The sequence below is a fragment of the Lygodium microphyllum genome, chromosome 30 (genome assembly GCF_053477565.2).
Source record: "Lygodium microphyllum isolate KBCC chromosome 30, Lygodium_microphyllum_v1.1.10, whole genome shotgun sequence".
Lineage (NCBI taxonomy): Eukaryota > Viridiplantae > Streptophyta > Polypodiopsida > Schizaeales > Lygodiaceae > Lygodium > Lygodium microphyllum.
In genome coordinates, this window is record NC_141164.1 from 18,480,860 (window position 1) to 18,508,562 (window position 27,703).

Consider the following 27,703-nt stretch of genomic DNA (forward strand, 5'->3'; position numbering starts at 1 on the left):
CACTCCACCGGTTTTGAACAGCTCTCATATGTAGGGAATCTCGGATGTATTCAGCATGCATCCAAGGTACTGTGCTGACTGTATGTCTGCCATGAGGTCACTACTTGGTATACTAGTCACTGTGAGATACATATATATGAGTATAGTTGTCACCGCGGCTCTGAGACTATACTTATGCATGAGTTTTTGGACCAGTTTGGCATGAGTTTTTGGACGAGTTTGGCATGAGTTTTTGCTTCAATTTTGAGATCAATTTCTGATTAGTGTCAGCTCATTTTTTTATCAGTTTGAAAACCGTTTATGATCACTTTGGGATTAGTTTTGCATCAGCTTTTGCATCAGTTTCTGATCAGTTTTTTTTTACCATCAGCTTGTGATCAGTTTGGAGTCACATTTGCAGCCATTTGTGATCAGTTCTCATATCAGTCCATGATCAGTTTGTGATCAGGTCATGCTCAATTTTTAATAGTTTACAGCTGATTCCATGGACAGCCACATGTAAACGAATGTCATTGACAATTCAGCCATAGTTTCAGCTCGATTTATGCTTTACTATGGTTGTGTAGTAAGCACTGTTGAGAAACAAGAGTTTGGGATGCATCCGATGAGTTTCTGGCAATAGTTTTGGACTATTGCTGAGCTTTATGCTATGTTTATGCTGGCTGGAAATTTTCAGCAAATGGTGGGCATATGAGATAGTTAGTCAGCAGTGGCCAATGTTGTGTTGACTATGATGCCTTGTGAAAATTCCAGTGCACTATCGTTTGCTTTGACACATTACAATGCAATCGAGGACGATTGCAAAGATTTCAAGGGAGTGGTCTGTCACGAGGATGTGAAAATTTGATGCTTTGCTTATGTTTAATTGACATTTGATTGAAGGATTAATCAAATGTGCAATTAAAAGATGCACATGTGTTGCACATGTGAGGTGCAAGCTACTTTCTCACAATTGAAGACCGAAGGACCCTGTGAAAAAGATGGGTGTCAAAGGCAAAAGTTGTAACAAGTTACACTTATTAGATTCTAGGTGAATTTTGGTGTCAATTTGCCCCTAGGACCATTAATCGGCCATTAAGTGTCAGTGGTCACACTAGGGACTAGGCATTAATTAATGGATTAATGCTTATCCAAGGGTCAATTAATACATGGGACCACTTTGGGTTGCAAATGGCCTAGCAAATTAATTTTTGGATGGGCAAGGTCAATTTTTCTGGGCATGGATTAAGGGCTAAATTAATTTCCAGAATTAAATTAATTCTGAAAATTGATTAAATGGCTGAAAATTGCTGAAAATAGATTAAGAAAGCTGCCACTTGGCAAAACTTTCCCATGCAAGTGGGGGGAAGGCTAAATAGGGCTGAAGGGAGAGGGAAATCTTGTTTTTCCATTTTGGAGCTGTTGGAAAGAGGTGTTGGACTGTTGCTGCCAGCTTTTAGGGCCAATTTCCAACCATTGGAGACCATTTTGGTGATGAAGATTGCATATTCTTGACCTTGGGAAGCTGACAATTGGTGCTGATGCACTTTCTCCTGAAGATCACAGTCTCAGATGCTCCTATTGTTGTTGGTGCATCCGTTTGGGGCTGGTACAGCAGGGTGGCAACTAATTTTGATCAGTTCTTCGCAACAAATCTCAAAATTTTCTCTCTCTACAGCATTCTCTCATCTCGTTCAGCCTATGCTCAGCCATTCTCAGCAATTCTCAGTCATTCAGAGGAGATCTCAGCCATTTTTGGTGGGCTGATCTGTAATTTCTGCAGTAAACCCTAATTCACAGCAGAAATTAGATTTAGCAGTCACCTTGGGATCAGTGCCAAAGATTGAAGGCTCAAGGGACTGAAATCAGCAGCTGATAATTGAAGATTATCAAGGGATTTCAGGAGCCATCCCATCCCGAATTGATTTGGGGCAGCATTTGGCCAACCAAGGGTCAAATTGGAGAAGAAGTCCTGGGTGAAACAAGGAGCAAATGACCCAAAAGGCTTGTTGGACATTTATGACAGCAAGAGCAATTGGTTAGCAAGAGGAGATTGAAGAATCTCAAGTTGTACTCCTTCCAATTGAATGAAAGCTAAAGAAATACCACAAGGGGCACCGATTTTGGGGCCAATAGGGTGTCTACTGTCCAAGAATGTTATGGTAAAGTGTGTATTTCATTTTATGTGCATTTATTTATTGCTGTAATTAACTCTTAAATCAGGTTATCACCACCCATTCCAAGAAGGAAGGCTAGTTTCAATTACTCCCATTTAGTTCTAAACAGATAACAGAAAAGCATTTTAAAGACTATTCAAAAATGCATGCACCTTATGAATAAGTTGTAGGATTAGAAATACTTTAAGCAACGTATTGAGGATAAGACAGATTTGAAGAGGAAGGGATGTAACAAACCCTTTGTATATCAATTGTTACCAAGACATATTGACTCAATGATTCCAAATTAGTTTGATGCTCATATATTTTAAAAGGCAATTTGTATTATTTAAGTATTTCAAAATATGATTAAATGTTCATCTTTCTATTTAAGGGTGGCCAATGGCCAGAACACCCTATAATTATACTTGGGTTATCATTGATGAGATGCCCAAGAGAAATTAAAAGTTTAGCCGTACGATCAGATTGATCAAAAAGCTCAGATAACTAAGACTTTTACACTCAGATAGTCACATTGACTAGAAGCCCACATAATGAGTGGTTTCAAAAAGTGAAACTAGATACTCATGATCGAAGAAACAAACCATGAACCAGTGAACCTATATAATGAAGCTCTCCAAAAGCTAAATTTAGCGACTCCTAAAATTTACAAGGTTACGATTTTTTGAAGTTGCTCAAATGGAAATTCCATTCAAGTCAAAGGCTCCGGAATTTCGCAAGAAACAATTTTGTCTTTACCAACTATCTCAAATTCTTAACCATTTGAGAGATTTTTAGAGTAGAAGGTTTGAAAGCTTCTTTCTCTAAAAAAGTGACATGTGGCATCTAGAAGAGGACATGTGTCATTTTGAAGAGAGAAGTGTCCCTACACGTGTCATTTTCAGCAAATAGTTGTCATTTGTAACCTTTACTTTCCACTTTTAATCACCCAAGCCTACACCTATATATTGGAGATCTCTCTTTTCATTTGGAATAAGCTCTCATACTGAAATTTCAGCCACATGCTTTGTACTCTCCTATCTATCTCTCATTCAAGAAACACTTTCTACTTAGCTTGATCTAATCCAAGTACTAAAGAAGAAAATCAACTTCCTGCCCAGAGCTTGCAAAAATTAGGATTTCAAAACCCTAATTTTCAAAATTATAGCAAATCATCCCTTTTGTATATGGTTTAGGCACTAGGTACCCATGGTTTTGTTTCAATAGATTCTTGAAAAGAGAGAGGGGCCAGTTCTCCTCTCAACATAGTATCGACTCTTTTCTCTCTTTCTCACTCTCTATCTTCTAACTTTCATGGTGATAATTGATCGAGTTGGTTAAGTTCAAAGTATTGACATTCTCATGTTTTTCCCTAAACTTACAAGCATAGTTGGAAAAGTGGTCTCAGGAGACTCTTACACAATTTGGGAGTGTTCCACCAAGACATATAGTCGTAGTAGACAAGTATGCACCTCGATTGGTTTGGGCCAAGTATTGGGGATAAAGGCACCTCCGCCTAGCCGCCCGTGTATTACTACACTGACAATACCCACACCTACATACTGCAGGCGGCGGGCGGCCATCACTGTCACTTCATTCTTTATTCTTTTAGCGACATTTGAATAAAGAGAAGACCGGTCACACATTGTGACTGTTGAAGTTCCCATATTTGGAGTCTCTCTCTTTTTTGCTCTTGCTCTTGCTCCATCCACCATAGTTCTCACCTCCGTGCTCTCTTGCTCGATCCTTCTTACCTTTCAACTGGTATCAGAGCTTGGCTCTTTGAGGACTTGAACATAGTTGGACACTCCTTCAGCATTAATTCGAATACCTACACTCTTGTCTTCACTCTTGCCAACCATAGCTGTTGGGTATTTGACTCACGCCTTACTTACGCCTACGCTCATATGGGAGTGTCGATGATCAATAGGACACTGGGGCACTTTTTACTCTCGGTAGGAGAGGTTTTTTCCCCCTGACTTATGGTCTTATTGTCGTATGTACTTATGTGCTTATGTTACACACATTTGGGCACTTAGTGTGTGTCGGGTGTAAACACCCCCCTACAACCCTAAGGTTTAAGGGTTGTACTTTGTACTTTCAGATTACACTCATTCAGTCTATTCTCTTGGGTGTCGTGCTTCAACTCTGTCTCTCACTCTCACACTGTCTACTCAATCTCAGCTGTACCTTGATCCTCTGCTCTCACATTTGGTATCAGAGTGGTCCTCAGTCAGCAACCAGCAGCCCCCGCCAGTTTTGCCCCCGTGTCGCCAGCTCCAATCGTCAGTCTGCAACCGCCTGTACCTGCCCAGTTCTGCCTGCGCCTGTCAGCCCGTCAGCGCCCTTGTCAGACGTCACGTCAGCACAGGTACAGCCCGTCGTCAGTACTGTCAGAAGTTCGTAGCAGACAGTCCGCCCGTCAACGTCATACAGTCAGCGCTGCCTGACTCCTCCCACAGCTCGCGACTGTCAGAAGTTCGTAGCAGACAGTCCGCCCATCAACGTCATACAGTCAACGCAGCCTGACTCCTCCCAAAGCTCGCGACTGTTCGATTGTCCGCCTGCAGTCCGCCCGCCAAAAGACTCGACTGTCTGCGTCGCCTGTCGTCCACGTCAGCAGCACTACGTCAGACGACGCCCACCAGACGACCTACCACGCGCAGCCCGCAAGTCAGACGTCAGCCCGTCCTGCCCGCCGTTTTGTAAACTCCACGTCAGCTCTGCTCGCAACCTCGGCCGCCTGTCTGACCACCACACGCCAATCTGCTCCACATCAGGTAAAATTTTCAACAATTTTTTTTTTTAATTTCAGCCCAAAACACAGTTCTAGAAGAGGAGGTTCACACGCGGCAAGCACAGCAAAGGTGTGATTTAAATTTCATGCAAATTTCTGGATTGGATCGTTAGAAATTTTGGGGCTTTTGTGTATTTTGAGGACAGTTGCATTTGAACTGCTGGTACAATCACAGAAAGACTGTTTTGACAGAAATTTTGGCAAAAAAATTTGAGGATTTTGAGATAATAGTGTTGCAATGCACTGTTTGCACCTTGGGAAGCGTGCATTAAAAGACAGTTTTCTGACAGAGTACGCCCTTGCACATTAATTGCAGAAACGTGTTTGCTGCAATTTCTGGAAATTTGCAGGTTTCCAGTTCATACTGCTTTGACATTGCTCATTTTGTCTTTGGAAATTTGTCATCATGGCAAATCAGGGAGGTGATGTCTTTATATATGTATCCAAGGAAGACAGACTGGACGGAAACAACTATTCCCTTTGGTCAGTGGCCAAGAATTTATGGGATTATGTCAGTGGAGAGGAAACTCGACCGGGAGTTGTAGCTCCCGTTACTCCTCCTCCCCATGGCGCACGTGGACAACGGGGACCTCAGACCGCTCCACCTCAGCCACTTCCTCCAAGAACTGCAGCTCAAAAAGCTTGGGATACCCGTGATGCACAGGCCTTGTCACTGATTGCTCTGGCAGTTCAGCGGTCCATCATACCTCATATCCGTTCGGCATCTTCTTCACGAGATGCATGGTTGACTTTGGAGCATATGTTTGCAGGAAAGAATGAGACTCGGATCTCTTTCTTGAAGAAAGAGTTGGAAACTCTGAAGATGCATGAAGGTGATTCTATGCAGGATCACTTAAACAAGATTCAGGACTTGAGGGAGCAGCTCATGAATGTAGATGAGTATTTTTCGGATGCACAGTTGATATCCACCACCTTGAATTCCTTACCTCCTTCGTACTTGTCTTTTCGTACTGCATTGAACCTCACCATGAGGATTGCTGAGCACCCACTCACTTTTATTCAGCTGGTTAGCTTGCTTCTAGAGGAGGAGCAAACACGGAAAAATAGTGGTGTGGATGCTATAGTCTCTGAGCAGGCTTTTGTGGCAAGACAGAAAGGCAAGAACAGCAAGGTGAAAAATGCTCCACAGAGTTCTGGCACTTCGGGCACATCGCAGAATCAGTCACAAGGGGGGACGCAAGCAAAGAAAGGAAAATGTCATTATTGTAAGAAGCCCGGCCACTATATCACTGAGTGCAGAAAGCGCATTGCCAAAGAGAAGAAGAAGGAGTCAGGAATGTCTGTTTCTACTACTCCTTCCACTGCTAGTGAGTCCGCGTCCTTTGTTGTGGACAGGGACTATTGTTTTTACACTTGCAGTTATGACATCTCTTGGGCCGATAGAGCACTTAGCTCTACAGAGGATGCTGACACTTGGTTCTTTGACAGTGGTGCTTCTAGACATATTACATCTCGCAGCAATTTGTTTGCTTCAGTTAGTGCACCTCCCGTTGGGAAATCGGTACAGTGTGCCAATAATGCATCAAACCCTTTTCGTGGTATTGGGGAGATTCAGCTCACAGCCATTGATGGCTCTATTCTCCGCCTGCAGGATGCTTTGTTTGTGCCTGGAATAAAGAAGAATTTGCTCTCTATTTTTTCTTTGGCACGTTGTGGTATGCAAGTCACCTTTGATGATGACCGTTGCATGGTTCAAGAAAAAGAATGCATGACTTTGGTCTTGACAGGATCTTTGTGTCATGGTTTATATGAGTTGGATGCTCTTTCAGTAGATCAATCAGCATACTTAACATCCACTCTTACTCCTGCTATGATACAAACGGAGTTATGGCATGCTCGTTTAGGGCATGTAAACTTTGGCAGCTTGATGCTTTTGTAGCGTACTCAGATGCTGGATGGCTTACCTCTCTTGGAGAGACCTCCTGAGCACTTATGCGAGGGATGCATTTTGGGGAAAATACATCGGTTCTCATTTCCTCGTGATGTTGCTTTCAGAGCAACAACCAAATTGCAATTGGTGCATTCAGATGTTTGTGGGCCTATGCAGACCATGTCATTGGGTGGTTGTTATTATTTTGTGACATTCATTGATGACTTCACACGTTTTTGCTGGGTCTACTGTTTGAAAAAGAAGTCAGAAGTGTATGATGCATTTTTGGCTTTCAGTGCACTTGTTGAAAACCAATCTGGATGCAAAATGAAGACTCTCCGTTCGGACCGAGGGGGGGAATACATGTCCTCTATGCTGAATTCTTTTTTGCAGCAGAAGGGCATAGTACATCAGTATACTACAGCTTATACTCCACAGCAGAATGGGATAGAAGAGAGGAAAAATCGGTCACTCATGGAGATGGCTAGATGTATGCTGAAGGCAAAGAGCTTGCCTCATAGTTTTTGGATGGAAGCAGTCATGTGTGCTTGCCATATTTTGAACAGATGCCCTACCAAAGCCTTGAAGACCATCACACCATTTGAGGCTTGAAACAGTCGTAAACCTTCTGTTGGTCACTTTCGTACCTTTGGGTGTCTTGCCTATGCCCATATTCCACAGGTACTTAGAAGAAAATTGGACAACAAGGCTGTTAAGTGCATTTTTATGGGATATAGCAATGAGAGCAAAGGCTACAGACTCTATGATCCCGTTACGAAGAAGGTTTTTGTCAGCAGGGATGTTGTTTTTGATGAAAAATCAGAATTATCCTTGGCTGGTTTGGACACATATCAGGCTGCCCGTGATGTTTTTGAAGGGCTGCTGCCCATTACTTTTGGTGATTCAGCTGGAGGTTCACAAAATGAACCTAATGTTCAGCCAGGTACTCCTATGGAAAGTGCAGAAATTCAGCCATTGGCTGATCGGAATATTCAGCATCATGCTGAAACAGAAATTCAGCAAGAGCTTGCACACAACCAGGATGCTAGACAGCTACCTAGATGGTATTTGCAGACTATGCAAGATAGTCCTTTGGATGCACCCATGGCTGGTCGTACTAGACGGCAAACTCGCTTGCATGATTCAGCACATACCATGGAGTTTATTATGGCAGCAAGTACTTTTGATAATGAAGAGCCTGAATGTTATGAGGATGCACAACACAGTGTGCATTGGATGGCAGCCATGCAAGCTGAATTAGATTCTATTACTAAGAATCAAACTTGGGATTTGGTGTCCTTGCCATTTGGGAAGAAAGCCATTGGAACGAAATGGGTCTACAAATTGAAAAGAAAAGCAAATGGATCCATTGATAAATACAAGGCACGGCTGGTAGCTAAAGGCTACGCACAGAAAAAGGGCATTGATTATGAGGAGACATTTGCTCCTACTTCCTGTATGACGACCATCAGGTCTATGATTGCTTTGGCTGCACATTATGGTTAGACAGTACATCAGCTAGATATCAAGACTACATTTTTACATGGGGAACTTCAGGAGGAAGTTTATGTACAACAGCCCATTGGTTTTGCAGTTGAAGGCTCAGAACATTTGGTATGCAAGCTCAAAAAGGCACTATATGGTTTAAAACAAGCTCCTAGAGCTTGGTATGAAAAGATAGATGCTTTCTTGCTTGGTCAAGGGTTTCTAAACAGCTCATCTGAGTCTACCCTTTACGTATGTAAAGAAGGGGGATCTATGCTAATTTTATGTCTTTATGTTGATGACCTTTTGCTCATTGGAACACATGCTGATCAGATTTCAGCATTCAAACAAAATTTGCAGCAAACTTTTGACATGTCTGACTTGGGAGTTTTGCATTACTACTTGGGCATCCAGTTCATATATACTGCTCGAGGTATTGGGTTATCACAGTCCAGGTATATTGGGCAGCTTCTTGAGAAGTTTGGCTTACAGGATTGCAAGCCAATTTGTACTCCCATGGAACCTGGACTGAAACTGTCATTACATGATGACAGTGATTTGTTTGATATACATACATATGCTCCTGCCGTTGGATGTCTTATCTATCTATGCAATACTAGGCCGGACATACAGTTTGCAGTTTCAGCTTTGAGCAGGTATATGCATCAGCCACGTATGTCACATTGGCAAGCTGTCAAGCGTGTTTTTCGCTACTTGCAGGGTACTCGTTCTCTTGGGTTGCTTTATGCCAAGGGGGGACCACTGCAGTTACATGCTTACAGTGATTCTGATTGGGCTGGTGATTATGATACATGTCACTCCACTAGTGGCAATTGTTTCTTTCTTGGCTCTTCTTGCATTTCTTGGCTTAGCAAGAAACAATCCACTGTTGCCACATCGTCATGTGAAGCTGAATACAAGGCAGCTTTCACTACCACAGTTGAATGTGTATGGCTTAGACGCTTGCTAGCTGATTTGGATGTATCTGTTACTGAGCCTACTCCATTGTTCACTGACAGTCAGAGTGCCATTGCAGTGGCACGGAACCCAATGTTTCATGCTCGCACGAAACACATTGAGATTCACTATCACTTTGTCAGAGAGAGGCTACATGCAGGTGATATCAGTCTTGTCTATTATCCTACCACCAGTAATGTGGCAGACATCTTCACCAAAGCTCTTCCTCGTGACAAATTTGAAGCATTTCGAGATGCTTTAAATTTGATATCCTTTGGTGGCGGATGATCCTTGTACTCTTGATCACTCTTCACTCCAGGGGGGTTTGTTGGGTATTTGACTCACGCCTTACTTACGCCTACGCTCATATGGGAGTGTCGATGATCAATAGGACACTGGGGCACTTTTTACTCTCGGTAGGAGAGGTTTTTTCCCCCAGACTTATGGTCTTATTGTCGTATGTACTTATGTGCTTATGTTACACACATTTGGGCACTTAGTGTGTGTCGGGTGTGAACACCCCCCTACAACCCTAAGGTTTAAGGGTTGTACTTTGTACTTTCAGATTACACTCATTCAGTCTATTCTCTTGGGTGTCGTGCTTCAACTCTGTCTCTCACTCTCACACTGTCTACTGAATCTCAGTTGTACCTTGATCCTCTGCTCTCACAATAGCCACATCTTTCGAGCTTCCGGTCAGTCTCATCCTTCTCGAGTAAGCATTGGGCCTTCTTGGGCAACCTCAGGGCATTCATCTACAGGTATTGGAGCTCTCATTCCACTCTTTATTTCAATCCACAAGGTTTGAAGAACAGGGCAGCCATGGCTTAGCCCATGAAGGTTTGGAACTCAACTCTCTCTCTTCTATGCCTATTGAGGCCTCTTGGGAAGCTTCTTTGGGAGCCATAGAAGCTCCCTAACCATCAAGTAGTGCCCAACTCGCTCAGCAACATCAAAAACGTGATTTCAGCAGGTTGCCCCATTTTCTCAACCTGTCAAAAACGTGGCCTTCATCTCCACCACCTCTTCAAGCCATTGGCACTACACAAAGGTCTCATTTGAGGCATAGGAGCATGCTTCAACCATGGCATTGACATTTGGGTCTAATATACTTCAATCCAGGACTGTCATAACAGTCACAGACAGCCCAAAACAGTGCTACATTAGCATTTGATGTTTATGCTTGCTTGGTACTAGCTATCGATGCCATTTGGTACCTGAATCATGCCCGGATGTTATGGGAAGCTATGCATATGATATGCCATTGATTTGGTGCTGATTTTGGCCCTGTTTATGCTCAGTTTGACGGTGAATTTACTGCTGTAATAGAGCAGGGCTGAAGCTATTTAACTCGGGTTATGTTATGCCTATTGGTCTCGGGTGCTTCCCAGATGCTTGTTATGACTATTTGGATGCAAATTGAGGTTGGTAAATGTCTTGGATGGTTCCGGAATGTATTTTGAGCCTTGTTTGAGCTTCGTATTGGCTGGCACTTACTTGACATTGGTCTACACTGGCATACTTTGTGACAAAGGTTATACCTATGGTCTATGCATGACCCATTGGTAAATGCTTTGAAGCAAATGTCAATGATACATGCTACCTACATTGTTTGAGCTTCTTTGCCACTTGGAGCTTCAGTTGGGCTTGTACTTGGATACTTTGAAACCTCTTTTGGATGTTTCTTGGCTTGTTAGAGATTGACTTGGGTTCGAATATAATGTACTTGGATGCTATTAGATACTTGAAGCCTCGACCGCTTACATGCTCTTGGTGCTCTCATAATGTATAGTGTTGGCTATGAGATGTCTTATGCATTTACATGCTATCTCTGAGCTTGGTTACTCATTTGCCATTGAATTTTGTGCCAGTGGGAGCTTTTAAGCTTTATACTTATGGTCTTGGATTTACCTAGAGCTTGCAGATTATGCATTTAAGCTATTAATTGAGATTTGAGACTGGGATCTCTTACACCTCCTTGACTATGATATTTGCTTGGTAGATGCTTCCATGTCTACTCTTGGATACTTATGAGCTGATTTGATTCATCTTCATTGAGCATACACCAATCTTTGTCAGGTCTTGCTAGTGGTGTGTACATCTTGCTTATTACTCACGGGATGTATCGATTGTACTGACCGACTCTCTTGACACATTTGGGTGTTTGGCTCATGTTCATTAGCTGTCATAGTGCCTCTGTTATGCCCGCTTGATGCAGGATTGGATTTGGCAGTCACTATTGTCATTGGATCTCTATTAGCTCACTATTTGCTCTCATTTACTCATTGCTGTCATTTATTACAGCAAGCTGTTTTATGCGGACTGCGATGTATTTACTGAGCTTAATCATGTCCTTTTGATGTACTTTTGGTACTATTGGTGGACAGCTGGTCATTCTAGCAGTTTCTCTTATTTTCCACTTGTTTTGGTAGTGGTTTTGGCTTGTTTACTGCTAATTACAGCAGGCTGTTTTCTGCATAGTCTGCCTCTATTTGACTCTGGCTGGTCATCTCAAAGATACGGCTTTGTTTAACATTGCCAAGTTGAATGGCACCAACTATGGCTACTGGAAATCTCAAATATGGCAGGTTTTGGTACAAAAATTGCAGATTAAGCCACTAAGAAACAAAGGTATTAAACCCAAGAATATGGATGATGATGATGATGATTGGGCTGATTTAGATGCATTATGCAAGTCCACTATCATCTTATCACTCTCTGAAGAGGTCCATAATAATGTTGTTGAAGATGAAAATCAGAGTGCATGGAATCTATGGGAAAAGATTAAAAACTTTATACAAAGCAGAGCCCTGCTTCACAAATGTATTGGCTTAAATAGTTGATTGATCTCCGCATGAAGGAGGGGACCCCATTGTCTGCTCACTTTAGCCAGTTTCATTCTATCATGAAGAATCTGCTTCAACAGGGTATTGAGTTTCAAGATAATCTGCATCCTTTGTTTCTACTTGACACTTTACCTGAGTCTTGGGATGTATTTCGCACTGCGATCGATACCAACAAACTTGATGGGCTGAAATTGCAAGATGTAGAGAGTGTTATTTTAACTAAAGAAATTAACAAGAAAAACAATGATGCTTCCCGCAATTCACATGTATTATCCGTTAGAGGTGGCAGAAGTGGCAAGAAAGAAAATGATCGTCATGGGAAGGATTCTCAGAAGTCCCGGTCTAAGTCATGTGAACGCAGCAAGTCTCGTGGACGTAAGTCTAATCTTACATGCCAATATTGTGGGAAAGCAGGATACATATCGCCGCAGTGCCATAAGATGTGTGATGACAAGCGCAAAGAAAAGGGAAAAGAAAAAGTGCAGGAGAAATCCAATGATCGCAGCAGTATAACTGCAAAGTCCAGCGTGAAGATTGAGGAGATAAATATCATGCAATCTGAGGGGTCCGATAGTGACTACATCTTAGCAGCCTTTTCATGTAATGCTTCTTAGCTAACCGAGACTCACTCACCGAGGCTCGGTCTATTCATGCACAGTGTTGACTCTTGGATTCACGTGCGTCTTTTTCATGTGACCCCCTACCGTGAGTGGTTTCATACCTATCGCAATGTATCTGGTACTGTGCGCTTAGGTGATGATCGGTCTCTTGCTATTATTGACATTGGTGATGCCACTCTACAATCTCCCTCTGGTAGCACTTTTATTCTACATAATGTATATCATATACTCGCACTAACTAAAAGCCTTATGTCTGCTGGGCAGCTTGATGATGCAGGTTATCATATATGCTTTGGTGATTCTGTATGGAAGATAACTCGTGGCACGCTTGTTCTTACAAGAGGTGCCAAGTTTGGCAATCTCTACCCCTTGGTTGTATCTGGTACTATTGACCATGTTTTGTTAGTGGGTTCTATCCTTGATGTATCTCTCTGGCATGCTCATCTCAGGCATATGTCAGTTAAGCGAATGAAGATGCTTAGTGCTTTGCAATATCTTCCACCTTTTGACTACTCGCATTTAAGTCATGTGATCATTGTTTATATGGCAAGCAAACTAGGAATTCACATAAAAAGTTTGGTATTCTACGCATGGGTGAGGCTTTGGCTCTTGTGTATTCAGAGGTATGTGGACCCATGCCCTGTCAATCATTAGGGGATGCAAAGTACTTTGTCACATTTATTGACGATTATTCACGTAAGGTTTGGGCTTATCCCATAAAGCAAAAATCTGATGTCTTGGCTGTCTTTCAACATTGGCTTGCTTTAGCAGAGAATCGGTCTTGGCATAGACTGAAATACTTGACGACCGATAACGGAGGTGAATACGTCTCGCGTGCCTTTGAGCAGTTTTGTGATGAGCAAGGTATTAAGTGTCAATTGACCGCCCCTTACACCCCTTCCAGAATGGTAAGGCTGAGCGTATGAATAGGACTATCCAGGAGAGGGTCCGCAATATGCTTAGCCAAGCAAGCTTACCACAGCATTTTTGGGCCGAGGCAATCTCTACTGCTGTGCTTCTCATTAATAGGTCACGTTGCAGTGGTATTGACTTCCAGGTTGCAAAGGAGGTATGGACAGGAAAGCCTCCCTTATATTCTCATTTGCATGTCTTTGGATATGAGGCCTTTTGCCATGTAGGCAAGGATAAACACAATAAGTTGGATCCTAAAAGTATGAAATGCATTTTCCTTGGCTATGGAGATGTAGGTGAGATGGGATATCGTCTTTGGGATCCGCACGTGCGAAAAGTGATCTACAGCCATGATGTTGTGTTCCATGAGAACAAAATGCATATGTAGCCTGAGAAAGTTGTTGAGATACGCAGGGTTATCTTTCAAGAGGAGCCCCCTGCTCCTGCACAGCCAACTAGACAGCCTGCACCAACTAATCCTCATGGCCAGGATGTTAGACAATATATTACATAGGATGTTAGACACGATATTGGACAGGTAGCATAGCCTACATTGAGGCGTTCTACTAGAGATAGACGACCTCCTGACTGCTATGAGCCCTCCATAAAATATGTCTTGGTTACACATGCAAGAGAGCCTCTCACCTATGATGAGGCTATGCCCAGGGGTGACAGTCACTCCTGGGAGAGGGCTATGCAATCTGAGATTGACTCATTGTATAAGAATCGTATGTGAGATTTGGTTTCCTTGCCTAGTGGCAAGAGGACTTTGCCTTACTTTGATGAAATCTTCTCTCCTGTGGTTAAGATGACCGCCCTACACTTAGTCTTGACTTTGGCTGCACAACTTGACTTGGATTTGTATCAGTTGGATGTCAAGATGGCTTTCTTACATGGGAACTTGAATGATGAGATTTACATGGAGTAGCCTAAGGGCTTTGCAGAGCTTGGCAAGAAACACCTAGTATCCAAATTGAGAAAAAGTCTTTATGGCTTGAAGCAGGCACCTAGGGGATGGTATCATAAGTTTGATGCATTTATGCAAACACAGGGCTACAGCCATAGTGCTATGGATCCGTGCTTATACACGAAGAAAGTTCGTGATGTATATTTATTGATTTTGGTACTCTATGTGGATGGCATGTTTTTGGCAAGGACGGCTCGTGATGAGCTGGATGCTCTTAAGAATTAGCTCAAGAAGAGCTTTGAGATTAAAGATCATATTCTTGATATGCGCATTACGCGTGATAGGCATCAAGGACTACTCTATCTATCACAAAGAGAGTACATTCATAAAGTCCTTGAGCACTTCCATATGCAAGATGTAAAGCCTATTGGATGTCCATTGCCTTCTCATGTGAAGATATCACAAGCCGATTGTCGACAAGCAGATGACCAGAGAGCCAAGATGGCCAAGTTTCCCTATGCATCCGTAATGGGCAGTCTTATGTATGCCATGATAGCCACCCGTCCAAATATAGCTTTTGTAGTTGATGTTGTGACACGTTATATAGCTACACCTGACAAGAGACATCGGGATGCCATGAAGGGTATCATGAGGTACCTGAACGGCACTATTGATATGTGCATATATTATGGCAACCAGAATACAGGAGTCGTGGGATACACTGACTCTGACTATGCAAATAATAGGAAGTCTACCTCTCGCTATATGTTCACTTTTGCTAGAGGTATTGTTTCGTGGATATCTAGGGTGCAGAAATGCACGGCCCTTTCTACTACAGAGGCCGAGTATGTCGCAGCCATTGAGGCTTACAAGGAGGCCAATTGGTTGGGTCGTTTGGTTGCTGACCTTGGTATTGCAAATGCTATCCCTACACTGCATTCGGATCCTATGAGTGCTATCCACTTAGCCAAGAATCCGGTCTTCCATGCGAAGACAAAACACATTGAGGTGAGGTATCGCTTCATTCTTGGGGTCATTGAGGACAAGTCTGTTGACCTTGTCAAGATCTCAACTGACCAAAACCCTACAAACTTGCTCACGAAAAGCCTCTCTACAAAGCACTTTGCCTTCCTTAGGAAGTTGATGGGCATTGGATGAGATAATGTCTCTCCTTATCCTCTTGTATCTATGTACATGTTGTACTGTCTTTTTTCTTTTTTCTTCTCACTCATACTGAGGTAGATTCGCCTTTAAGTGGAAGGTTGTTGGGAGTAAAGGCGCCTCCGCCTAGCTGCCCGTGTATTACTACACTGACAGTACTCGCACCTGCACACTGCAGGCGGCGGGCGCCCGTCACAGTCACTTCATTCTTTATTCTTTCAGTGACATTTGAATAAAGGGAAGGCCGGTCACACATTGTGACTGTTGGAATTCCCACATTTGGAGTCTCTCTCTTTCTTGCTCTTGCTCCATCCGCCATAGCTCTCACCTTTGTGCTCTCTTGCTCGATCCTTCTCACCTTTCACCAAGATCACAAGACTATGATGCAAGATGAACCTTGCAAATTAGGCTAGATATTGGGAGTTCTAGCATTGGAATCCTAAATGTCTATGCAACGATAGAAGTTCAAGAGTATAGTCTGGTTTCTAGACAGACGTAGTAGATAGACTAATCAAGGTGATTCTTGGTGCCACAATATAACAGATGATGAGCACGAGATGTAGGAGGCTTTCATTTTTTAAGTAGGTGCCTCGGATATCTAGAGAGATTGAGCCTTCTGCAAGCATGATGGTTCATTAGACTTCTCCTACCACTGCAAGCAGTTGGGAGGCGTGCTCCTATAGCAATAAACAAGTTCCATGTGGGTTCTTGGGGCACCTCTCACTGAGGCTAGATTAGAAAGTTGACAAGGATCATGATACCAGATCTTGTTTGGGCCCTTCTTTCTCTAAATGCAACTGCTGCAAGCCTTGACCCAAGCTCATGTTAAATTCCAGCTTTGACTTATAAGCGAGAGAATGTATGCAAACAAATCAGAAAGCTTTGGGCTACGGATTGGGTGCAAGATGGAGGGATTGCAGAGCAAGTGGCACAAACCTTGGGAGAGTCGAGCAATAATTGTCAAAATGTAGCCCTCTGTGCCAAGCAGAACTGCTCAGAGGAGGAGAGGTTCAGCCATGCGAAGGGTCTACAAGAACCCCTGAAAACAACACCCTCCATGCCCAAGAGCTACGGGCACAAGCAGCTCTAGAAGCTTAGAGAACAAGAGAATAAAGTTCCCCTTCCACACCTCAGCTGCTTTCTGGCTATGGAAAGGGAACCCATGTGCAAAGAGGTTTTCAAGTGCACCATCCTAGTACCTTTAAAGATCAGATCCCCAACTTGTGTGATCAGTACGTGAGAGTAGGATTTTGCCCTGAGGAGATGATGGGGCTTGCCACTAACTTCAATAGATAGCTCTTCTAGCAGGAGAGAGCCTCGGCTCATGTACTCCTGCCACTCCCTTGAGGCAGGTCCTCATTTTTTGGCAACTGATTGTTCAGTGCAAGAACCTACTCAAGGCATGCACAATGGAAATAAACAGTCCAATGCTCACAGAACCCACCTTTGCTATTGATTCATCAACCTTGCCTAATCGTCTTACAAAGGGCCAACTCCTAATCCTGATCAATTTAAGCCATGAGAAGAAGTACACCAAGATGATAGTTTTTAGCAGAATTGTGGAACCCACCTTTGCTACTGATTCATCAACCTGGCCTAGTGGTCTTACAAAGGACCAACTCCGATCAGACGAAGTCATGAGAAGAAGTACACCAAGACCATGGTTTTTAGCTAAATTGTGGGACACTCCTCTAAACTTGGCAATTGGCTCCATTCCAGTCTTCTCATCTGATCCCACACATTGTCAAGGCTGCTATAATAGGACATGGATCTTCATGGTTTGACTACCTCCCTGTAAGACACTAGCTCCTAATTGCATAATTCAAGAGAGAGACAACAGAACCCAAAAGGCGGAAGAGATCTTCAAATCTCATATTAACAAGTAAATATGGATTGTACAAGGTATGGCTCTGATATCCCAAACTCAAAACCAGCATGCCTTATGTTGAATCCTCAAAGTTTCCTGATTGTTCTATCCAAGACAACTCTTCATACCAACCATAATCTGCCACAAACAATCTTTGAACACAACCAAAGCACAAACACTCTCAACTCACCTTGACCTTATGAAAACTCTAGCTCGTAGCAAGACTTGCTCTTTGCTGCTCCGTGATAGGCACAATCTCTAGAAGAAAAAGATTGTGTTTGTTGATCACAATCACCAAAATGTAGACTCCAACAATGATACCCCTTGTTGTCACCGATCTCCCTTTATTCTACCTCATCAATTGTCTAGTAGACCCTTCAAAATAAAACAGCATGAACTCTTTTTTATATACGGACTCCTTACAAAGCCTTTGCCATGTTAGCAACATTTAAGGTCTGGCTAAAAAAGGTGCATCAACATCTCAATACCATCATGCTGCCATCGTAAAAAGATGACTACACACGTGAACCTACTGCTTACCATGGCATCGCCAACCGCGTGGCTCTCCTACCACATCATCTTGCACTACTCACACTCATCCAAACATGGGCACTATCCAGGTGCATTACAGCTCTCCAACACCACCATAGAGCTTGCTAAGAAAACCCTAATGGCCCTAGAGAAAGGAGTCATCTATGTAGTTGAAACCAGCCTTCTTCCTCAAATAGGGTGGTACAACCTGATCAAGCACTTAATTGCCGCAATTAATAACTGAGCATAAATTGAAATGCACACATCACCTTAAAAATCTTGGACAATAGACACCCGATTAGCCCCAAAATTAGCGCCCCTTTTGGTATTTCTTTATCTTTAATTGCTAATGGACAGTGTAAAGTTGAGATTCCACAATCTCCTTTGTTGATTCAAAAGCCCCTTATTGTACATACAATCAACAAGCAAATTGGGCCAATTGCCCCTTGATTTTCATCCAAGAATTGCACAAATGGAACCACCAATTCGCCAAATATTGCCCCAATTTACATTGGATGACCTAGCATTTGAAATCCATGTCAATTCCACGAATTTCAAGTGTTGATTTTAGTATACGATCCCTATTCTTGTTGGCACAAATCCCAAGGTGGCTATCAAACCCTAATTTTTACAGAAATTTAGGGTTTACAACAGAAATCCTCCTATTGTCCACCAAATTTGGCTGAGATCTGCTCAGAATGGCTGAGAAATACTGAGATCTTTTGAGAAATTACTAGAGAAGGTAAGAGAAAGGCAAGATGAGAGAAAAGCCTGATTTTCTTCGCGAGAAAACCCTAAAATCTGCCTGCTTCCTACTCCAGCCTGCATTTAATACATTCACCTACTGCCAAGCACCTCCAAAATGTTGTTACCTAATCAGCAATGTTGTTGCTAGGCCCTGACAAGTATCTCCCTATTGTCCCTTGGCTATTGACGCCCCAAATGGCTGTCTTGTGCAGCAAATTGTTGTTCTCTGATCAAAAAATGGACCAGCAGCTCCCTCTCTCTCCCAAGCTATAAACTAACTGAATGGCTCAAACCCATCTCCCAAAAACGTTTTCTCAATTTGTATGGGCATTTTTGCCAAGTGACAACCTTCTAAACCCATTTTTCAACATTATCCAATCATTCAATTAATTTTCAAAATTAAATCATCATGAAAATTAATTTCAATCCTTATAACACTGCCCAAAATAAAATGTACCCATCCATAGTTAAATTGGCTAGGCCATTTGCAACCTAGAGTGGTCCCCAACCTCTGTTGTGGTAATAATTAATTAATTAATGTTAGTCCCTAGTGTCACCATTGACACTTATTGGCCAAACAACTATGCTAGGGTCCAAAATGACACCAACAAACCCCCAAAGCCCAACTGGCATAACTTATCACAACTTTTGTCTTTGACACCCACTACATCCTCGGGGTCCTTGGCATGTTATCATGAAATAACTGGCATGTGCATCACGTGCTAAACAACCTTGCACATTTGATTAACTTAATCAAATGTACTCGTTAAGATTAAAGTATCTTAAAATTTCACCCTTATACTGAATAGTGAATTCTTTTGCACAAGAATCAATCACTGCATGTATACGATGACACTATGGCATTCCAAGCAAAATACATCACAACCCTCAAGTAGAGCAATAAAGAAGTCTTTGATGTCCACATATCCCTATATATGCAACTAAAGCTTTACAATGAGTGGTGTGACAGGCTCTGCATGGCCTTTACATGCCATTCCAACTTTCCCCATGTGTCCCATCTCATCTTCTCTAATGCCTAGACAAGCTTACATCTCAACAGAGATTAAGTTGACTCGTACACCATTATCAAAGAAAATCAATATATGTTGATCCCTAATTTTTCCCCATACTCTGCACAACTCAGTAGCATCATCATTGGGCTAATCACTAACAACATCGGGCACCAATCCCACTGATGTTTTGGGATTCTTTCCCTTAGGATCTCCTTGATTTTCTAATTTTTCAACTTGCTGCCTATTGGGGCAATCTCTTGCAATGTGACCCTCCTGTTCACAAATGAAGCATTTATTTGCAACCATCAATTCCCTACGTTGCGCCAATGTTTTTGAGCCCTTTCTTTGCTGTTTTGGCCTCTTTTCAAGCTGACTTTCAGATCTGCCCCTTTTCTCAACCTGAAACAATTTTTTTATTCGGCTTCTCCCCACTCTCTAGGAAGCCTGAATCCTTCCCATGCAACAAAGTATCTAATATAGTAGCAATCTCTATGAGCTGAGATATGCTAAACATGGTAGACTTAATACAAAAATCCATGATTCCTTTGGGCAGCCTACAAACATACTTTTCCACTTGCTCATGAAGGGCTACAAGGCAATAAGAAGTCACATGTAGCAATGCATCCCAAAACTTCTTATTATATTACTCTAAATTTTTACATTTCCTAGCATCTAGCTTATTCCAACCTATCATGATGTCCACCTCAAAGGTACTTGTCAACCAATTCGATGCAAACATTTGCTTGAGTAGACCACCACTGCAATGCATTCCCCTTCTAGAAAGTGGCTGCCTTTCAAATCTTCGAGAACTCTATGAAGTTTCCCCCTGAATAGGCTGTATCAAACTGCTGAATGAAAGTCAAAGCTTTCAGCCTATCTTGTGCACCATTGAAGGACTCAAACTTCACTACTTTTCCACCCTCATCGTAGTCTTTTGCTGCACCTTTAGGTGTCACACCATGCATTGGCTACTGCATACCACAGGGATTTGTGCCTTACATTCCCATTTACAGTCCTTGCTCGACCATAGCATGAAAAATTGTGCTACCATCAAAGTATCCTGGCTGCCTCTTCATAGAATGCATGCCCAGCTATCCAAAATCCATTGGATTGGCACTTCCATGATGGCCTTGCATTTGCATTCCTTGCCCCATAGGTACTAACTGTTTTGCTTCCATAGTATATTTGGGAGCTTCAAATGAAGCCTTTGGCATTTCCTTCGATGCATCTTGTTGTCCCGAAGGTGTAGAAGATGACTTCCTCTGAATTGGTCATTAAATTCCTCCACTTTGTTGCTAATTAGCCTCATTATACCTTGAAGACCTTGCATCTTGCCCAATAGCAAGATTTTCAGCTTGTCATCCATGGTCTGAACCTTGTCCAAGATTAGGCATTACATTTCCTTCTTCCCCATGTGAGTGTCCATACTGAGAGGCATCATCACTGCTTGATTGCATCTCATTGTATAAAGACACATATTGCTGTAATTTCTCACCTGAGAGCAAAAATCAACACTAGCACAAAGCTTTGGCTTGCAATCAGGTGCCTCGGGCCCACCAAATCAAGAAAATGAGTGGAATCTTGGCAATGGAACCATGAAATCAACCTCCTCCTCGGATAGGGTGATAAAACCTGATCAAGCACTTAATAACAGCAATTAAAAACTCAACATAAACTGAAATGCACACATTATCTTCACAATCTTGGACAATAGACACGTGATTGGCCCCAAAACTAGCGCCCCTTTCGGTATTTCTTTATCTTTTATTGCTAATGAACAGTGAACAAGTTGAGAACAATCTCCTTTGCTGATCCAAAAGCCCCTTGTTGTACATACAATCAACAAAAGCAAGTTGGGCCGATTTCCCCTTGATTTTCACCTTGATTTTCAGCAAAAACAAGTTGGGCCAATTTCCCCTTGATTTTCACCCAGAAATTGCACAAATGGAACCACCAACTAGCCAAATTCTGCCGCAATTCACATTGGATGACCTGGTATCTGAAATCCCTATCAATTCCATGAATTTCAGGTGCTAATTTCAGTGTATGATGCCTATTCGTGTTGGCACGAGTCCCAAGGCGACTGTCAAGCTCTAATTTCTGCAATAATTTAGGGTTTACAACAGAAATTCTCTTGCTATCCACCAAATTTGGCTGAGAACTACTCAAAATGGCTCAAAAATGCTGAGATCTTTTGAGAAATTATAAGAGAAGGTGCGACAAAGCCAAGATGAGAGAGAGATCTAATTTTCTTCACAAGAAAACCCTAAAATCTGCTTCCTACCTGCTCCAGTCTACATTTAATGCAGTCATCTACTGCCAGGCACCTCCAAAATATTGTAGCCTACCATCCCCTAGAAGGTGTCTCCCTCCTGTTCCCTGACTGTTGAGGCCCCTAGATGGCTGTCTTCTGCAGCAAATTGCTATTCTCTGATCAGAAAATGGACTAGTGGCTCCCTCTCTCTCCCCCCGCCCAAGATATAAACCAACTGAATGGCTCAAACCTAGCCCCAAAAACGTTTTCTAAGTTTGCATGGGTATTTTTGCCAAGTGGCAGTGTTCTAAACCCATTTTTCAGTATTATCCAACCATTTAATTATTTTTCAAAATTAAATCATCATGAAAATTAATTTCATCCCTTCTAATCCTGCCCAAAATTAAATTTGCCCATCCATAGTTAAATTGGCTAGGCCATTTGCAACCTCAAGTGGTCCTCAATCTCTATTGACCCTTAAACTGGTATTAATTAATTAATTAATGTTAGTCCCTAGCATCACCACTGACACTTATTGGCCAAACAACTGTGCTAGGAATAAAAACTGACACCAACTGACCCCCAAAGCCTAGCTAGTACAAATTATCATGACTTTTGCCTTTGACACCCACTGCATCCTCAAGATCCTTGGCCTGTTACGATGAAATAACTGCCATGTGCATCACATGTGCTAAACAACCTTACACATTTGATTAATAACTTAATTAAATATTATCGGCAAGATTAAAGAATCTTAAAATTTCACGTCCCTCTGACAGTAGTCCCTATGTACCATGTTTCATAGTGAAGTAGTCCAACATGTGCCATAGCATTCTCTTCTCAGAGTATTGTCATCTAGTGATGTACTTTGGAGACTCTTCAACAGAAGAATTGATCTTGATGTCATGACCAAGCCACAACTATACCGATAGTTCAAGTGACGAAAACATCTCTACAAGATCCTCTGTGTCATTAACATTGTGGCAAGCAATGCCTCAATCCAAGTTGCAACAACAAATAATAGTCACTACTCACTAGGCAACTAAGCCAATGTTCTAATGTCATGTGTTAGCCACCAAGCAATTGATTGTTGCATCAGGAGGCTAGACGTATAATAGAGTCTAAACCCTTATGATGGACATTTACCAAATTCCAACACTTCAAGCTATGGAAAGAAGACTATGTTAGCTCAATAGTGAGCCAAGCCCTCAAGCAGTACACAACCCTTAGCATGCCCCATGCTACAATAGCTAGATTCTCCTCATCACATCCTTTATTCCTCCCTCTCTATCGTTCTAGCCCTCTCCACCTGCCTTGCCTCTTGTTCTACCACTCCCACCTCCAAATCACTCCCTCTTAAACCCCGCCCCCATCTCCCTTCACTCCCTCACTATGACACTAAGGACTTACAAAAATATCTCAAATGCATGTGAACACGTACATGAGAAAAGCTTAAGAGGTCAACTGTGGAAAAAGAACCCTAGTAATCCCCATCAAGTTATGGTAGTTCTTTTCTACTTCTTAGGTCTTGAAATCAAGCACATTGTATAAGTTGTACCCAATTATTGTGTAACTCTATTGCAACTAAAAGCACTTTCAAAGCCAAAAGAGAATTGGAGGATTAAAGGGACAAAAAGGCACACATATTTGATGTGGGTGGAGATTTATAAGTTGAAACTAGCTTGTGATGAAATGTATACCCTTGCTTGAAAGGATTATTTTGATGAGAATAATGTGCTTTCAACAAATCCTTAATTATCAATTTTGCCAACTCAATGTTAGCATTTTACATTATAAACAAAAAAGTTTGGCATTCATAAATACTAAATGCACAACAATTTTATGAGTAATATGTGATCCTTTGCATTTGCACCTAAAATGCATAAGAAAGATATTCCCTTACTTATCACAGACACTCCTAAAATGCATAAGAAATATATTCCCTTACTTATCACAGACACTCTTTTTGAATTCTTCACATCAATCATCATAAAAAAATCCAAAAAGCTACACCAATCTGTACACCTGTTGTCTTCTCCTCAAGCCAGTCAATAGGTTTGCGATAGAATCTTCTAAGTCGGCTAGTGTGTTGTGCAAGAAGGAGGTCAGGAAAGTGGCAATAGAAAATAATCTGCACCAAATGAAGCATAGTTTCAAAAATCTCTCTCTCTCTCTCTCTCTCTCTCTCTCTCTCTCTCTCTCTCTCTCTCTCTCTCTCTCTCTCTCTCTCTCTCTCTCTCTCTCTCTCTCTCTCTCGCTCGCTCTCTCTCTCTCTCTCTCTCTCTCTCTCTCTCTCTCTCTCTCTCTCTCTCTCTCTCTCTCTCTCTCTCTCTCTCTCTCTCTCTCTCTCTCTCTCTCTCTCTCTCTCTCTCTCTCTCTCTCTCTCTCTCTCTCTCTCTCTCTCTCTCTCTCTCTCTCTCTCTCTCTCTCTCTCTCTCGCTCTCTCTCTCTCTCTCTCTCTCTCTCTCTCTCTCTCTCTCTCTCTCTCTCTCTCTCCGTAAAAGGTAATTGTATTAATTACGAAAAAAGGTACAAGTTTGCATGATTACAAGATACACGATGGCTCTACCCCATCATGTGTACACACTGACTCTCTACAAGAACCAGACAACCAAAGAGTTACAAAGTCATGGCAAAGACACAGAGGAAATTGCCATATGCCAGGGACGTAAGTCCTCCCGAGGGAGGATGTCAGAGTGCCGAAGAAGATCTATCTGCCAATACAAGAGACTTTTAAGCCGCGCAATATGCCGCTGAACATTAAAGGCGGAATCAAAAAGAAAAGCATTCCGAATGGTCCAGTTATGCCAACAGCCCCAATATCGAAGAAAGTGAAACAAAAGCTTCATGTGAGGCTGTGTCGGTGTGGGATATTTGGGCCGCGCAAAAACCCAATCAAACGGGCGTAGCGAGAAACCAACCACCGCTCGCTAGACGGCCGACAAGAATGACCAGATTTTCTGAGAGATGGGGCAAGAAATAAAACGATGACGGGCAGATTCCACAATGGTGGTGCAAAAGAAACAGGTGCCCTTGGAGATTCAACGTTTGGAAAGGGCTGAAGCAAGCGGAAGACCACCAATCATCACCCTCCAAAGAAAGACCTTATATTTGAAGGGTGTCTTGTTCAACCAGCACTCCATCACCGTTACCCTCCACCATGACCTGGATTTATGCAATCCCCATAGAGTATTAGCCTTAGTAACCAGCCATTGATGATCTTTAATCAGAAGATGATACATATGGTTAGCTGAAGCCTTTTCTAAATTGAGCCGGCCTGCAAAGTCCCAATCCTGCCAGGGACGATCTGTAGCAAGGGCAGGAAAGGGTTGTCTTCTCTGGAGCACCATCAAAAGCTGTTCCCATAAATACTTGTATCCACGCGGGATCCTGAAAAGCCTCCTGGCGGTACGAAACGATATCAACACATTGCAACTGGCAAGGGTGGCATCCGCTACCGAAGTTAAGCCCAAACGTGCCATGCGGTTGAATTTTGGTCGAAGCTCATGTTTGCCTTCCCACGAAATTAACCGCGAGACTGCCAACAATTCCGATTGAAAAGAATTAGTAGCTAAGCGATCCTCCGCTGGATGCCACTGCACCTTCCGGAGGACCTCTCTCCATGAACACACCAAATGGGCAAGCACAGATGAAGAACTGGCGAAGCGAGAATCGACATTAAGAACATGCCACCAAGAACCCCGGATTTGAGTGTTACCATGTAGAAGCCCGTGATCCTCAATAAAATAACGGGCTATAACGACACATGGATGATGATCCGAGCACATGGCGCGAAAAAGAGACCAACGGAGCGCAAGCATATGAGTTTGGGCATCTAAAATAGCCCCTCCACCCATGCGTTTGGGGGTGCACGCATGCGACCAAGAAATCCAGAAAATGCCTGTATGCAAAGAATCCTTCTTCCATAACATGAAACGAATAGACTGAGTAAGAGCATTCAGTGTAGTAGTAGTCCATGGCAGCAATGGCAAGAAATATGTGAGCATTGGCAACATAATTGTCTGGCCTACTTTGAGGCGAATAGGGAAGGGCTAGGCCTGAGACTTCCAATACATAAACTTAGCCGCCAGTTTCTATGAAATCCATTGTAGTAGCTGCTTTGGAGGAACATCAACACCCAAAGGGTACCCAAGATGCCTGACAATGGAGCCACGGGGAAGAACCAGTCCCTGCCAATCCAATGACTGCAAATCCGACTCCGTGCAGCTGAGAAGGGCTGATTTCAAAGCGTTGATGCGAAGACCGGAAGCCTGACCAAAGAGAGCCCAAACATCTAATGCTTTGCGAAGGTTATCCTTGTCCGCACGTAGAATCATAAAGCTGTCATCAGCCAAGGATTGACTAATGAAGTGCTGTCCAAAGGGAAGCAACAATCCAGCCAACTGAGAAGAAGCTGCCATGTGAGATAACATCGAAAGAACTGGATGAGTCGCAAGGGCAAAGAAGAGGGGACTCAAAGAGCACCCCTGTCTAACAGAGCGGGCGAGGACAATTGGCTTGGTAACGCCTCCATTCAGCATGACGCGCGAAGACGCTGCATCACTGATAGTGTAGATCAGACGAGACATCCGAGCACCAAAGCCCATGGTAGACATAAGTTCTGCAATGAAAGACCAGTCCAGATAATCAAAAGCCTTTTCCAGGTCCAATTGAACCAGTACGACCTGCTGATTAGAATGCCTTGCATAATCAATCGCCAATTGCACATTTAATACATTGTGCAAAATGTTTCTGCCCTTAATGAAACCATATTGGAGAGGATGCACAATGGCAGGAAGATGCTTATGGAGCCGGTTCGCCATTACTTTGGAAAAGATTTTATACATAGAACCCATCAAAGAAATTGGACGCCACTGTTTCAACATGGACGGCGAAGGAACTTTTGGAAGCAGTTTAATAAGACCTTCTTTCCATGAGGACGGCATGATCCCCATTTCCCACACCTGCTGAAACAAAGCCGTCAATGGTTTCGCGAGCTGGGTGGCAAAAAACTCAAAGAACTCATTGGTGAGACCATCCCAGCCAGGACTTTTATCCTTGGGCAAGTGTAACAGAACGTCCATAACCTCCTCCTCACAAATATCTGCCTCCAGAGTAGATTGCATTTCCTGCGGAACCTGATTGCGGACCAGATCATAAAAAACTGAACGAGCATGAGCAGTTTGGCCTGAAGGAGGAGAAGTGGAACCAAGAAGGTCGAGGAAATAATTCCTACACATATCCACAATAGTCTGCGGATCAAGGACCATTTGCCCGTCTGCATCCTGGAGTCTACTCATATTCTCGCGAGCAGGAGAGACATGGAGAGCTCGAAAAAACTTATGAGTCTGACAAGCACTATCTTGCAAAGTCTCTGTCAGATGTTGCAATTTGACCTGCTGATAAGATTTTAACTGAAACTCTTTACTAAGATCAGCCAGACGCATTGCCAGTGACTGCAGAAATACATCATCTGGAGTGTCCACCAACAAAGAATGAACCAATGCCAGGAGATCCTCCGTTGCTTTCCGACGCCGCCGAGAAAGAGAGGCATGATGAATCCCATACTGCCGAGCAACC

The 27,703-nt window shown here is 42.7% G+C and overlaps 1 protein-coding gene across 1 annotated transcript in view; it reads right to left on the minus strand.

Annotated features, from left to right (window-relative positions):
* LOC148009594 (UDP-Glycosyltransferase superfamily protein) overlaps positions 1 to 27,703 on the minus strand; it is a 111,413-nt gene that overhangs the window by 51,403 nt on the left and 32,307 nt on the right. Inside the window, exon 5 of the mRNA XM_087673310.1 lies at positions 24,149 to 24,254. Within this exon, the coding sequence (XP_087529436.1) occupies positions 24,149 to 24,254 (106 nt within the window). The remainder of the gene's footprint in view (positions 1 to 24,148; positions 24,255 to 27,703) is intronic.